The sequence below is a fragment of the Mandrillus leucophaeus genome, unplaced genomic scaffold, assembly GCF_000951045.1.
Source record: "Mandrillus leucophaeus isolate KB7577 unplaced genomic scaffold, Mleu.le_1.0 Scaffold58, whole genome shotgun sequence".
Lineage (NCBI taxonomy): Eukaryota > Metazoa > Chordata > Mammalia > Primates > Cercopithecidae > Mandrillus > Mandrillus leucophaeus.
This window is the reverse complement of record NW_012106252.1, coordinates 4025106-4040444: the sequence shown is the minus strand read 5'-3', so window position 1 is coordinate 4040444 and position 15339 is coordinate 4025106. Positions and strand designations below refer to the sequence as shown.

The 15339-nt window shown below is 52.5% G+C and overlaps 2 protein-coding genes across 5 annotated transcripts in view; both read left to right on the top strand.

Moving 5' to 3' along the window:
• The window catches only part of PPP1R1B (protein phosphatase 1, regulatory (inhibitor) subunit 1B), an 11005-nt gene extending 8867 nt beyond the window's left edge, over positions 1 to 2138 (top strand). For all 3 annotated transcript variants that reach the window (XM_011999014.1, XM_011999015.1, XM_011999016.1), the window contains exons 6-7: positions 1125 to 1244; positions 1334 to 2138. In XM_011999014.1, coding sequence (XP_011854404.1) covers positions 1125 to 1244; positions 1334 to 1383 — 170 coding nt within the window. In that variant the 3' untranslated portion in view covers positions 1384 to 2138. The remainder of the gene's footprint in view (positions 1 to 1124; positions 1245 to 1333) is intronic.
• A 444-nt stretch (positions 2139 to 2582) lies between these two features.
• The window catches only part of STARD3 (StAR-related lipid transfer (START) domain containing 3), a 26865-nt gene continuing 14108 nt past the window's right edge, over positions 2583 to 15339 (top strand). The window contains exon 1 of one of the 2 annotated variants that reach the window (XM_011999012.1): positions 2583 to 2748. The gene's annotated coding sequence lies outside the window, so the exon portion shown is untranslated. The remainder of the gene's footprint in view (positions 2749 to 15339) is intronic. The other variant, XM_011999013.1, reaches the window with a different exon arrangement.

Here is a 15339-nt window from a genome sequence, read left to right as displayed (position 1 = left end):
GATTCCACTCAAGTATACAGAGCAAGACTCCGTCTCAAAAAAAAAAAAAAAAAAAAAAAGTCTCAAGGCCCAGAGATTTTCTAGGCAGGAAGATTTCACCCCTTTCCATGGTTGTTTCTTCCATGCCTGGCCATGGAAGGCTGTGCCACATCTGTCCCTCCTAGGGTACACTAAACTGTTTAGTCTCATTATTTATGGGAATACTGAAGAGTCAACCACCCCTACTAGAAGCTGTCAGCTCTTCCACACAAACAAAAGGTCTTGGGCCTCCTGCCTGCCTATCTGGCAGTGAGGGCATTGGCCATGGGGGCAAAAGCTGTTGCTGGGCTTCAGGCCCTTTGTGGGCAAGAGACAGCTGGAAGAGCTGAATCAGTTCCTACTGAGACCCCTCCAAAACAGTGGAAGAGAGGTGAGAGGAGACTGTTCCCTCAGGAAAAGCAGGAGGTGGCTGGGCGCAGTGGCTCATGCCTGTAATCCCAGCACTTTGGGATGCCAAGGCCAGCGGATCACTCGAGGTCTGGAGTTCAAGACCAGTCCGGCCAACATGGTGAAACCCCGTCTGTAATAAAAATTCAAAAATTAGCCAGGCACGGTGGCACGCACCTGTAATCCCAGCTGCTTGGGAGGCTGAGGCAGGAGAATCCCCTGAACCTGGGAGGTGGAGGTTGCAGGGAGCTGAGATCGCACCACTGCACTCCAGCCCAGGCAACAGAGTGAGACTCCATCTCAAAAACAAAAAACAAAAACAAACAAACAAACAAAAAAACAAAAGCGGCAGGGCACTGGCTCAAATGACAGCCCTATGATGGAGCAATATAAACCACCACGACTCCTAGTGGCTCCTGGGTGCTGGCGCTGGTCTGGGCAAGGTATTCACTATTACATCCTGTTTAAAGTAATCTACACAATTTCCCCCTTACTGTTTCCTTCAGAAAGGTACTAACTGACTTATGTAAGCCATATGGCTAGTCACTGGGAGAGCTGTTCTAGCCTAGTGCTCTCTCCATGCTGCCATGATGCCCCTGGAAAGCTTAACCTCAGCCATCAGAGACTTAGCTCACACTCCAGGACAGCCAGATGGATATCCGGAGCCTGTGTTCTTATCTCCTCTTTCCCATCCCCAGCTGGGCAAAAGACAACCTGTGGCCAGGGTCTGGAGGGGCCCTGGGAGCGCCCACCCCCTCTGGATGAGCCCGAGAGAGATGGAAGCTCTGAGGACCAAGTGGAAGACCCAGCACTAAGTGGTAAGGCTTGGGAGTGTGGAATGAGGAGGCGGGGCTGGGATCTTGGTGGATGGGGCCAGGCCCTGAGTGCCTCTCTGCTTGCCTTTCAGAGCCTGGGGAGGAACCTCAGCGCCCTTCCCCCTCTGAGCCTGGCACATAAGCACCCAGCCTGCATCTCCCAGGAGGAAGTGGAGGGGACATCGCTGCTCCCCAGAAACCCACTCTATCCTCACCCTGTTTTGTGCCCTTCCCCTCGCCTGCTAGGGCTGCGGCTTCTGACTTCTAGAAGACTAAGGCTGGTCTGTGTTTGCTTGTTTGCCCACCTTTGGCTGATGCCCAGAGAACCTGGGCACTTGCTGCCTGATGCCTACCCCTGCCAGTCATTCCTCCACTCACCCTGTGGGAGGTGGGATGTGAGACAGCGCGCACTGGAAAATCCAGAAAACCAGGAACAGGGATTTGCCCTTCACAATTCTCCCCAGATCCTCTCCCCTGGACACAGGAGACCCACAGGGCAGGACCCTAAGATCTGGGGAAAGGAGGTCCTGAGAACCTTGAGGTACCCTTAGATCCTTTTCCATCCACTCTCCTATGGAGGATTCCAAGTCACCATTTCTCTCACCGGCTTCTACCAGGGTCCAGGACTAAGGCGTTTTTCTCCACAGCCTCAACATTTTGGGAGTCTTCCCTTAATCACCTTGCTCCTCTTGGGTGCCTGGAAGATGGACTGGCAGAGACTTCTTTGTTGCGTTTTGTGCTTTGATGCCAGGAATGCCGCCTAGTATATATCCCAGTGGGGCACATGGTAGGGGGCGCCAGGTTTTCCTTGTCCCCCAGTTGCTCTGCCCCCTTCCCCTTTTTCCCTGACTCCAGGCCTGAACCCCTCCCGTGCTGTAATAAATCTTTGTAAATAACTGTGCTGAGACTCCTCTTTCAGGGGAAGCGGGAGGAAAAGGGAGGTAATGGGGCATCCTGATAGGGAAGGCCAGTGGTCAACCAAAGGTTAGGGTTTTGACCCTACTGTCCAATCCTCTAGTCTAGGAGTCTTTCTGGCAGACAGCAGACTCGGGGCACTCAGAGTAAGAACCACAGAAGTTCTAGCTCCTGCTTGGGATAGCTGAAGGAGGCAGGTGGGGTGGGTGGGGTGGGGAAGTCCTTCTCGAGTAACTGGATTCCTCCAAAGATTCCCCCATCCCCACAGGGCTCCCCTCGGGAAATTCCCCCTTTTCCCTCAGAGCCAGGCCTGTGTGGCCTAATAACTACGGCCCCGGTGTTCTTTCCACCCCCCTACCCTTAAGTTAGATTTCAGCCTTCGCGCCCGCTTCTGCGCAGGGCCAGGGCTGGAGGCGGGGCGAAGGGGCGGAACCGCAGGCGGACGCACGTACCGCTTCGCTCTCAGGGGCAGACTCAGCGGCGGAAGTGGCGCCGCTGAAAGATCTTCTTCCGCTCTGAGGCGCTACTGAGGCTGCGGAGCCGGAGTGCGGCTGGGGCGGGAAGAGCTGGGGCCGTGGCTGACATGGAGCAGGTGGGTCCCGGAGCGGTCGGTGGGAGCGGGTGGCGTGAAAGGGCCGTCTCCCGTTGGTCGAACCCGCTTCCCCATCCGCTGTCTATGCTGGTTTCCATCCGACCCTTCCCACACCCGCTGCGTCTCAGGTTCCGTCCCCTTCCTCTGCCTGGCCTCGCTCCGCCCCGCGCGGGTCGGGGTCTCCAGCACTGACTCTTGGCGACCCCCCTATCCTGGGGAGCCCGGGGAGGGCGTTCGGGATCTCCTTCCAAAACCTCCGTCTTAACTGAGGAGAGAGGCGAGGGGAAGGTGTCTGGGTGTTACGAGCAGGGGCAGGTATGGGGAGGGGTCGGAATCTGGGATGAGAGGAAAACATCTACGCATTCCGGTAGGTCTGCGTCTCAGTGTCATCCCTTATCTCCCCAACTTCCTTTGGAAACGGCTGTGAATAACTTCCTAATTGATATTAAAAGGGCCCTTTAAAGTCTTGAGTTCTTAGAGGTGCATAGTACCATTGACACTCATTCCTAATGACACGTTCCCCCACCCCACCCCTATTTTGGCTTAGTCAGTGTCTCCTGGTTTTCTTCCTACCGCTCTGACAGTCGGTCAGAAGTCCCGCTTCACGTTTTCCTGTCACCCAACTCCTCGCTCTGTACACTGAATCTCAGTGGTCTCATTTACCCCGACGGCTTCAGCTTTACGCCAACTAAATACCCAGATCCACATCTTCAGCGCAGCCCTTCCCTGGAGCTCCACGCTTGATTATCCAGCGGCCATTGGGACAGCTCTGCTTCACGTGGAGCTCACCGGATCCAAACTTGAACTGGTCTTTTCCGTGCAGATTAATTCTTCCTCTACCCTAACCCAGGCGGAAATCTGGTAATTACCTTACACTTTCTCCTCTCTTTCAAGTCCCACATCTTAAAAGTGACCTAGTACTGCCAACTTCGTGAACATCCTTCACACTGGGCCCACTCCATCTCTTCTGTTACCACGCTATTGATGTGTTGTCAATTCCCAACAGTCCGGCCCTGGCAGCTTGCAACCCAGTCTCCAAACTGTAAGTCTTGTGATCCTTTTAGAACACAAGTCTGATGGTGCCAATTCCTTGCTGATAACCTTTTTCTGGCTTTCTGTTGCCTATGTGCTGAACGCCTAGCACAATTTACACGGCTCTCTGTGATCTGACCTAGCAGTCTCCTATGTGCACCCTAAGGTCCAATAATATGGCACTGCAGCATGTGCCATGCCTACCCTTGCTGTTCATATCTTCGTCACTTTGCACACACCAGCCCCCGCCGCTTGAAAACCTCCTTCTCTTGTCTGCTGAGCTACCTTCTACAGGTTTTTCAGTGCAGGCAGCACTGCACCCCCCCAACTCCCAAGGTTAATTGCCCCTCTGTGTCCTGTAGCACCCTGTCCATAATAGCATAGTAGCTGAGAATACAGACTCCTGGATCAGACTGCCTGGGCTCTGACCTGTTTGGTGACCTTGATGAAGTCAGCTGCGCAATTTCCTCACTTGTAAAAGGGAGGTAGGAATGTCCCTACTTCATAGGGTTGTGAGGATTGAATGAAATATTGTAGGTTTAGGTCTTAAACCAGTGCTAGGCACAAGAATGCTCAATAAAAGTGAGTTGCCTGGGTGCAGTGTAATCCCAGCACTTTGGGAGGCAAGGCAGGAGGATCGCTTGAGGCCAGGTGTTTGCAACTAGCCTGGGCAACATAGTGCGATCCCATCGCTACAAAAATTTAAAAAACTAGCTGAGCATGGTGGTACGTGTGGGAGGATCCCTTGAGCCCGGGAATCTGAAGTTACAGTGGGGTATGGTTGTGCCACTGCACTCTAGTGTGAAGGACACAGTGAGATCCTGTTTCTCAAATAAATAAATAAAAAGATAGTTATTACTATTATGTAAGGACAACATAGCTCACCAGTTATGATTTTTAATTTCATAAGTTGTCTGAGGATGGTCGATGTGGCTTACTTGTCATTTGATAGAGCCTGGCTCTTTGTCAATAAATAAAATGCTAGAGTGGAGGACACGGAGGGCAGGATCTGGATTTATTGAGTGAAGATTCAAGAGTGAAAAAGGCTCAGACCTGGTCTGTTCAGGAAAACCAATCTGGAAATGTGTGCATGTTACATGGCAAGCATTCAATCTAGAGAAATGTATACAGAGCTGGGAACTAGAGGGAGAAAAAGACCAGGGGTGGCTTCTGAGGAGCTGACAGTTAATGGGAGCTATAAAGCGAGGGGAGGATTTTATCAGAAGGAGGCAGAGGCTGGAGTGGGCTCAGAGATCAGAAAGCTGGGTCCTCTGAACAGAGCTCCAGTAGATGGTGGCTGGGTGGGGGAACAGGGGAGACGGAGCTGAGGAAGACAGAGGCAGCGTCCTCTGCTGAGGCTGGCAATTCCTTTCCTGTATTGGCCATAAGGAAGCATCCCTTGACTTGGGAGCCAGCAGGGACCATGCCTGGGGGCATCTGTGCTCTGGAGGCTTAGTACCTGGTGTTTGGGGCCAGACGCCCTGGGTAGGGCCATGGTGCATGCCTTTGGGCTGGGCCTTTTTTGGAGCTCTTTTGCCTGCCTGTAATGCCCACCCTCCTTGCCTCCAGCTGATAGATGCTGACTCTTCAAGGCCAGGGTCAGATGACCTCCTCCCTGTGGCTTTTTTGACTTCACTCATTCCAGCCTGGGTCAGATGATCCCTTCTCTGGGAGCCCACGGTCCTTTGTTCATTCCTCCCTGAAAGCGCTGATCACAGCATGATATTATTTATCTGCCAGTCTTCCTCACCAGACCCAGAGTCCCTGATGGACCAGAATAGGGTCCTGTGGCCCCAGGACTTGCACTGTGTCCAGCACGCTGTAGCCCTTGGTACCTGCGTGTTGCATTAAGTTGAGCTCTCACACAGCTAGACTTGTTAAGGGAGAGCAGTGTGCGGGAGACCAAAAATCCAGCACATCTGGCAGCTTGTGCCTGTTCCACTGAGTGCGAGACCTTGTTGGCTCTACTTTACAGATAAGGAAGCTGAGGTTCAGGGGAGGTAAGGTCAAGATCACTCAGCAGGGATTTAAAGAACTGTCTCCTGACTCCAGGTCTGCATGTCTCTCAGAAACTGCCTTGGGGTCCCAGCTTCCAAGGGGGCAGCTGCCACATCAGTGGGACAAAAAATAAGTGTCCCTTTTTCTGGCCGAGGAGAGGCTAATCCTGGCTTTGTCCAGGCAGGGTTGGTGCCTGGAGGATCCTGTGCTAAAACTGCGCCCTCCCCCCACTTGTTCTTCGCCCTCTGGGGGCCTTTTCTTGAGAGAGCCTTTTCTCCCGAAGATGACTGGCCCTTTCCGGAGTAACCTTGGGAACTCGACCTCATTGATTTAGTAGCAGCACGAAGGGGGCAGGTGGGGCCTGATTCACTGGCCCTGACTGGGTCAGGGGTCATGGAATCACAGAACTGGGGGCATCCCTGAGGATTCACAGGGCCTGGCACAAGGGGAAAGGAGGGTGAGTGGATCTCAGTGTGTTAGGGTCTTCCTGTACACTGCAGCCGCAGAGCCTCCCCGGCCCGGGGAGGAGTGTGCGGTGGTGAGTCTTGTTTCTGTTTGGCTTAAGTCTTCGCCTTCCGCTTCCTCGGAAGGAAAGGAGAAACGGAGCCAGGCTTTGACTTTGGGTCTTATTTGTCATTGTAGCTGTGTCCTCCTCTCTCTACACTCCCACTTCTCCAGGGGATTTCCCAAATCCTCTGTGGAGGGCTACAGTAGGGCCAGTCAGCCAGCTGTCCCGAGGCTGATGGCATGGGCCAGTAACCCTGAATGTGCCATCCTAGCCAGGCGCAGTGATACGTACCTGTAGGCTCAACTACTTGGGAACCTACTCCCAAGTTTTTGACTCCAGGATTGATGCCCAACCCCAAACCCGTACCCTTTTTCCTGTTCCAGGGTGGACATTACGGATCCACAGACTAGCTGACTTACTAGACATGTACCGTGGCCAGGCACTGTGACTGTGACTTGGACGTCAAGGGCTTAGGACAGATGGCCTTGAGACATCTAGCTGTGATAAGGGAAGTGCTGACCCAGAGTTACTTGGGAGGCTGAGGCTTGAGCCTAGGAGTTTGAGACCACAGTGTCCCATGATTGTGCCTGTGAATAGCCACTGCACTCCAGTCTGGCAACATGGTGAGACCTGTCTCTTAAAAAAAAAAAGTGCCATTCTGGGTCGGCCCCCTGAAGCCGGGGTCTACCTTCCATTTAGCAGTACTGCTGGGACTCTCAGTTTGGGCAAAGTGCTATGCTGGACCTGCCTGGCCAGTGCCCTGCCTCTAACACTGTCCCCATGGGGAATAGTAGTAATAGCTGCTGTTAATTAAGCACAGACACTGCATGTGTTATTTCTAATCCCTTCAAGCTCTGTGAAGTAGGCACTATATTCTCCCCATTTTAAGGAAAAGGAGGCTGAAGTTCAGGGAAACCCAGTGGTTTGGTCAAGGGCACACAATCTAATAAGGAATGGCGTTAGGTTTTTGCCTCCAGGACTGGTGTCCAACCCCAAACCCACATCCTTTCCTCTGTTCCAAGGTGGACATTACGGATCCACAGGCTAACTTACTAGACATGTATCATGGCCAGGCACTGCGATTGTGACTTGGACCTCAAGAGCTTAGGACAGATGGCCTAGAGACATCTAGCTATGATAAGGGAAGTGCTGACCCAGAGTTCTGAAAGGTTAGGGGAGTCTGGAGGGTGAGGAGAAGCTCTGCCCAGGAGGTGACATTTGAACTAGTCATCTGAAGTGCCAGAGTTCTCCCCAAAGGAAGGAGGTCATTCAAGAATGAGGAAACAGGGAGCCCAGGCGATGGGCTGTGGTGTGTCCTGGGAGCAGCCAATGATCAGCAGAGTAGAGGCTGCGAGTGTTGACCCACATAGCAAAAGAAGAGTTCTGGGGTCTGGAGTCCTCCCTCCTCCTTAATCCTCCCCTGTTATCAAAGACTCAAGGTTAACTCACCTTGAGTCTTCTCCCTACAAGTCAGGCTTAGGGAGGGGAGCAGGCACCCTGCCTGAGGGCCCCCAGGAAACCAGTTCCTCTTGCCTTCTTGTGGAGAGAGTGCCTGGGCTCTGGGCAGGGAAGACCCCCGCAGAGGGTGGAGTCCAGCTCCGGGAGAGGCAGCCTGGGCAGGGAGGGGCTGCTCTCCCAGCTGGGCGTGAGTGTCCATGTGCACTTGTGCATGTGCTGCTGTAGGGAAGGGTATAAATGGCCGTTCAGTGCATTTCCTGGAAGCCCACTCTGAGCCTGGTACAGTTCTGGTACTGGGCATGCAGCAGGGAGCAAAGCACAGGAAGTCCTTGCTCTCATGGAGTTTGCATTCCAGTGGGAGACGATGGGCAGTAAACACAGACCAGTGAATGTATCATATGTCAGGGGTGACAAGTGCTGTGAAGAAAAATACAGCAGGGTAAGGGATGGAGGGTGGGGGCTAAATAAGGGTTCAGGAATGGTCTCTCCAAAGGGACATTTGCATAGGGACCTCATTGGAGTGAGAGAGCAAGTCATGCAAAGACCTGGGGAGGAGCTCCTGACAGAGCAGCAGGTGCAAGGGCCCTGGGGTAGGAGCATGCTTGATGCGTCCGCGGACAGTGAGGGACCAGTGTGACTGGAGTAGAGAGCTTGAGGGGAAGAGGAAAGGGGAAGAGAAGGACTTGTAGGCTAGGGTGGGGATTTATGCCTTTATTCTGGAGAAACCATTGGAGGTTGGGGCACTGGCGAGATGTGGTCTGGTTTTTAACAGGATCCCTGTGGCTCCTGTGTTGAGAACAGGCTGAAGCGGTGAGGACAAGGAAGAGTGGCAGGTAGAGGTGATGGCTGGACAGGGTGACATAGTGGTAGGTGAGCAGTGGGCAGATACTGGCCAGATTTTGCAGAAAGAGACAACAGGATTTGCTCATGGTTGGATGTGGAAGGGAGGTGTGACCAGATGACTGCTAAGCCCAAAGAGGGCCTCTTGACACACTGTCCCCCAGCTAGCAAGGGCTCTTGCAGGCAGCAACATTTGTACTTAGAAGGTCCCAGCCTGGCATGGGGGAAGGTCATGTTCCTCTGGAGTCGGCTCTGCTGTGCCCCTTCCTGGCTGGGGGACTGTGGGCAGCTCTCCTTCCCATGAGTCATCACTATAGCTTCTGGGAGGGGGTGTGATGCATTAAGGAGATGATGTCTGCAGGGTGCCACCGGAGGCCACGGCCAGCTGAATCTGTGTCTTCTGCACCAGCCCATCTGGATGCTGTGCAGCCTCTCTGGTCTGCTATTCTGCGTTCCCCTAACCAGCACCCTCCTGGGCCAGCCAGCAGCGGGACACAGACCAAGACCAACCTCCTCCACACCCAGGGCCTCTGCCTTCTACCCTCTGCGGACTCTCTGTTAACTTGGCATTAACAGGGCTGCTTGACTCAAAACAACCCCAGGCCTGGCCTGAAGCCATCTCACCAGTCAGTCAGAGTTCAAGACTCTCTCTTTCTCTGGAGAAGAGCAGGAAAGTAATCCCAGCTAACCCTCATGCAGCCACCACTCCGTGTCAGAATCTCTTCTAGGCCATTGCATTGAATAAGTCATGTAATCCATATAAACCTATAAGGAGTAGGTGATATTGTTAACCTCATTTTACAGGGGAGGAAACTGAGGCATGGTGAGGTTAAGTGACTAGCAAGGTGGAAATCTGAGGTTTGACCCATCTCCTGGCATGGAGTCCAGTTCTCTCAGCTTCACTGATCCTGGTTTGTACTGAGTTAGGGACTCCCTGGGAAGCCCCCATGGGCAGAGGGTGCTGGTGCTAGCATTTCCTGTGGAATATGGCAGGGGGATGTATGGAGGACCTGTGTCTACTGTTCCTCTAGCCTCTGGAGGATTTGGAGAACTCACTCTGCCCAGAGATGTGAGTCATCTTTGGATATAGATGAGACTTGTTCCCCTTCCCCCTGAGTCCCAGAGCACAGCTCTGTGGAATAAGCTGTAGCTGGAACTTGTAAAGTTTGGCCCAGCCCTCCCTGGGAGGCTAGGAGGTGGGAAAGGGCCAGGAGACTGGAAGCGATAGCGGTAGTTAATGTCAATATGGTTAGACATTAACCAGTTACTCTGTGGTGCCAGGCACTGTCCTAGGCACGCTAATCATCATCATTGTCTCCTTTGGTGCCCCAGACAGCCCAGGGTCAAGACAGGTAGCCTCAGTTTACAGATGCAGCAGTGGAGGCTTGCACAGTGAGTAGGTGACTGTTCAAATCACAGGCCTAGGCCAGGTATAAAAGCCTAAGTGTGGTGTAATTCCAGCACTTTGGGAGGCCGAGGTGGGAGGATTGCTTGAGTCCAGGAGTTTGAGACCAGCCTGGGAAACATAGTGAGACCCTGTCTCTACAAAAAAAAAAAAAAAAGAAAGAAAGAAAGAAAAATTAGAAATTAGTCTGGCATGGTAGCGTCTGCCTATAGTCCCAGCTACTCAGGAGGCTAAGGCAGGAAGATCACTTGAGCTGGGGAGTGTTTGAGGTTGCAGTGAGCTGTAATCATACCACCGCACTCCAGCATGGGTGACAGAGCTAGACCCTCTCTCAAAAAAAAAAGAAAGAAAAAAAAAAATCGCAGACTTGCCTTGGCTGATAAATGCCTACTGAGAGCTGTGATCGGTCAGCTGGGCTTTGGAGCTGCCTCCCTGAAGAAAGGTGGCTGGCCTGGGGTATGACCAAGGGCTAGCAGGGAACCCCGTCTGTGGTTCTGCAGCCTGAGATTTGTGGAAATTGAAAATTGGGGGTGGGTGAGTGGGAGGCGGCCTAGCCATCCTGCTGTTCTCCTCTTCCGTCTGCGTGAAGGGTCAGCTGATGCTGCTTCCTGGGTGGGAGCTTGCAATTGCAGAGGGACCGGTCTCTGCCCCTGCACTCCCCTAAGAGCCCATGCAGGGAGCCAGGACAGTCCTCTACTTCCTGTCCCTCCCCCAACCTGGAATTCACCTCTGCCTGCAGCTGGAATAACCTGGCCTTTCTATAGATGAAGGAACCAGGCTAGAGGGTTAGGGAGCTTGCTCTGAGCCACACAGCAGGCGAATTGTAGAGTTCAGATTTGAACCCACGCCTTTTAGGGTGATTTTTATTATATGTCACTGTAGTGTATTTAACCTCCCCCTCTCACAATTTACCTCTTACTTAAAAGGTTTTTCTTTTGTTTTGTTTTTTTTTGAGACAGAGTCTCGCTTTGTCACCCAGGCTGGAGTGCAATAGTGTGATCTCAGCTCACTGCAACCTCCACTTCCCGGGTTCAAGTGATTCTCCTGCTTCAGCCTCCCAAGTAGCTGGGATTACAGGCACACACCACCATGCCTGGCTAATTTTTTTGTATGTTTAGTAGAGATGAGATTTCACCATGTTGGCCAGGCTGGCCTCAAACTCCTGACCTCAAGTGATCCTCCTGCCTCAGCCTCCCAAAGTGCTGAGCCACCGCTCCCAGCCCCCACTTACCCGAAAAGTCTTGCCAGCTACTTAGTCTATCTCAGCCACCACTGACCAAGCACTTACCATACTCCTTCCTGAGACCTACCTCAACACCCAGCCCTGTAACACAGGGATTCTTGCCTTTTTATTTTTTTATTTTTGAGACGGAGTCTTACTCTGTCACCCAGACTGGAGTGCAGTGGCGCGATCTCGGCTCACTGCAACCTCCGCCTCTCAGGTTCAATCAATCCTCCCACCTCAGCCTCCCAAGTAGTTGGGACTACAGGTGCGTGCCACCACACCTGGCTATATTTTGTATTTTTAGTAGAAACAGGGTTTTGCCATGTTGGCCAGGCTGGTCTCAAACTCCTGACCTCAGGTGATCACCTGCCTCAGCCTCCCAAAGTGCTGAGATTACAGGTGTGAGCCACCATGTCTGGCTTCTTGCCTTTTCTTGTCATGGTAAAATATGCATAACATAAAACTTACCATTTTAACCTTTTGTTTGTTGTTTGTTGTTTTGTTTTGAGACAGGGTTTCCCTTTGTAACCCAGGCTTGAGTGCAGTGGCACAATCTCAGCCCACTGCAACCTCACCTCCCCGGCTCAAGTGATCCTTCCTCCTCAGGCTCCTGAGTAGCTGGAACTGCAGTTGTGTGCTACCACACCTGGCGAATTTTTATATTTTTTGTAGAGATAGGGCTTTGCTGTGTTGCCCAGACTGGTCTTGAACTCCTGGGCTCAAGCAGTCCTTCCTCCTTGGCCTCCCAAAGTGCTGGGATTATAGGCCTGAGCTACCACACCCAGCCTATTGTTGCCTGTTTTAATGCAGCTGAGGAAACTGAGTCTCAGAAGGGTTATGCTTTGCCCCAGATCGCACAGCTAGGAAGGGGGCAGTCTGAGATTTGAACTGTGACCTCAGAGTCCATTCCTTTTTCCATGATACCAGCCACCTCCTGTTTGCCCTGAGTCCAGCACACCACCCAAAACCCCATTACAAGTGGGGCTGGTACTACTGTATCCTGGGGTGAGGAAGAGAAGGCCTGGGAAGGGGTGTGGGGGCCTGTGCCCACCCCTTCCCTTTGCCTCAGGAATAATCCTCTGTGCCCTGGCACCTGACTTTCCCCCCTCCCCACCCACTTCCCCCTGTAACCCAGGATGGTAAAACCTCCACTTTTGCTGGGCACGGTGGCTCCCGCCTATAATCCCAGCACTTTGGGAGGCCAAGGCAGGCGGATCACGAGGTCAAGAGATTGAGACCATCCTGGCCAATGTGGTGAAACCCCATCTCTACCAAAAATACAAAAATTAGCCATACGTGGTGGTGGACACCTGTAGTCGTGGCTACTCGGGAGGCTGGGGCAGGAGAATCACTTGCATTTGGGAGGCAGGGATTGCAGTGAGCCGAGATCATGCCACTGCACTCCAGCCTGGTGACAGAGCGAGACTATGTCTCAAAAAAGAAAAAAAAGAAACCCTCCACTTTCCCTCCTACCTCCCACTCTCACTCCCTCCCCAAGCCTTAGCAGTTCAGCTTCCGCAGACATTCGATTGTCAAGTCTGCAGCCATCCCAGGCAGACTCTTTCACGCCACACGTGCTGTTCCCCGCTGTTCCCCTCTGACAGTTCGGAAGGTGCTTGGGAGAGGCCAGTGACAGCAACCAGTGGGCTCTTGGCAGTGGGTGGAGTGCTGCTCCCAGGGGGCTGGGCTGTCTCCGTATTGTCCATTCCTGCCTCCCCCTCATCAGGAGGGTGGGTGTGGTGGGTGGGCGCTGGCGCTAGCTGTGATGCCTCCAGGGCTCGGCAGCCTACAGTCAGCCAGAGAATGAGCACTTTGGGGACTGCACAGGGCAGTTCCACGCCACAGCAGGTTTTTATCACTTAGACTGGCAGGTGGTGTGATGGAGCTCAAAGACCTTTCAAAGTCATCTGAGTGAGCCCCATTTTCAAACTGCAGCCAACGAGACCTCGCTCAGGGTGATGCTGGAGTTTGAGGAAAGGCTGAAAGGTGGGATTCAGTAGCTGCTTTTACCCATAGCAGTCTGGTTTTTATCTGTTTTATATATTGAGGTTCCAAGTAAGGTATTATTATTTTAAATGTTTATCTTGCTTTGAAAAGGAGGTGGTTTGTAGCCAGGTGCGGTGGCTCATGCCTGTAGTCCCAGTACTTTGGGAGGCTGAAGTGGGAGGATCGCTTAAGCCCAGGAGTTCAAGACCAGCCTGGGCAACATAGACCTCGCCTGTACAAAAACTTTAAAAATTAGCTAAGCATGGCCAGGCGCGGTGGCTCATGCCTGTAATCCCAGCACTTTGGGAGGCTGAGGCGGGCGGATCGTGAGGTCAGGAAATTGAGACCATCCTGGCTAACACGGTGAAACCCCATCTCCACTAAAAATGCAAAAAATTAGCCTGGCGTGGTGGTGGGCGCCTGTAGTCCCAGCTACTCGGGAGGCTGAGGCTGGAGAATCGCTTGAACCCAGGAGGTGGAGCTTACAGTGAGCCGAGACGGCGCCACTGCACTCCAGCCTAGGCGACAGAGCGAGACTCCATCTCAAAATAAATAAATAAATAAATAAATAAATAAATAAATAAATAAATAAGCTGAGCATAATGGCGTGTGCCTGTGGTCGCAGTTACTTGGGAGGCTGAGGCAGGAGGATCACTTAATCCCAGGAGGTCAAAGCTACAGTGAGCCATGTTCACACCTCTGGACTCCAGCCTGGATGACAGAGTGAGATCCTCTCTTTAAAAAAAGGCGGAGGGAGATGATTGAAAAAAACCACTGACTTTCCCCCAGATAAACAGAGGCTTGGTGAGAAGGACTTGCCCAGAGTTACGCGGAATTAGTGGTTACCCGGAGACTGGCGTACAGGTTCCTTAACTCCGGGCCAGTGCTCTGCCTACTGTACAGGCTGTCATTTGGACCTTGAGCTGCTTTCGGTGGGAGGGTGATATCGAACCCCCTTTCTTTGACTCTTGGCCAACTGCCACCGCCCCTGCCTTCGAGCCCCCATGCTTGGCTCCCACACTCCCTGGCATCTTCAACTCTCCGGGGCTCCCGCAACACCTCTGCTCTAGCCCCATCTGTGTCTCTCGCTTCGACAGGGACGTCTGGGCGTGTGAGTGTCAGTGTGGTTGCCACTCCAAGTGCGTCTCACACCCAAGCTGCTGCCATCGAAGTCCTGTCCCCAGGGAGAGAGAAAGTCAGAGGGAAAGACAGACACAGAAGTAGCCTGGAGTAGGCGAGCGACAGCACCTGGAAGTGAGGCAAGGACTAAGGAGGGAAGGAGGGAGGAGAGAGGCAGATAGAGGAGAAAAGAGAGAGAGAAATGCGGAGAAAGGGGGAGAGACTGATGGGAGTGAAGAGAAAGACTCATAAATGGGAGATAGATTGAGAGGAAGACCCAGATGGGGAGAAATACAGACAGACATGGATGACGATATGTTCTGTGGGCTGTGGGGAAACAGGCATTCTTGTACATTGCTAGTGGGAGTGCAAACTGCAAAGGGAACTTGGCAGTACCTCACAAAACCACATATGCAATTTGACCCAGCAATACCACTTCTAGGAATCTGTCTTGGAGATATATTTCCAACAACGGGAATATGTCTGTGTGTGTATATATGCTCAAGGTTATTCATTGCAGCATTTCTGGAATTACAAATCTAAGCGCTCATTCATGGGAGACTGAATAAACTAGGGTTTGTCTATAAAATGGAGTACCAAGCATCTCTATCAAAGAACGAGAAAGACAATGTAAAACTGATATGGAGTGCTCACCAGGATATACTGTTAATGAAAAAATAACAAGCAAGAGAGCATCTGTAGCAAGCTACTGTCCATGTAAGAAAGAAAGAATAAGGCTGGGCGCAGTGGCTCAAGCCTGTAATCCCAGCAATTTGGGAGGCCGAGACAGGCGGATCACAAGGTCAGGAGATCGAGACCATCCTGGCTAACATGGTGAAACCCCGTCTCTACTAAAAATACAAAAAAACTAGCCGGGCAAGGTGGCGGGCACCTGTAGTCCCAGCTACAGGAGGCTGAGGCAGGAGAATGCCATAAACCCAGGAGGCGGAGTTTGCAGTGAGCTGAGATCCGGCCACTGCACTCCAGCCTGGGCAACAGAGCGAGACTCCGTCTCAAAAA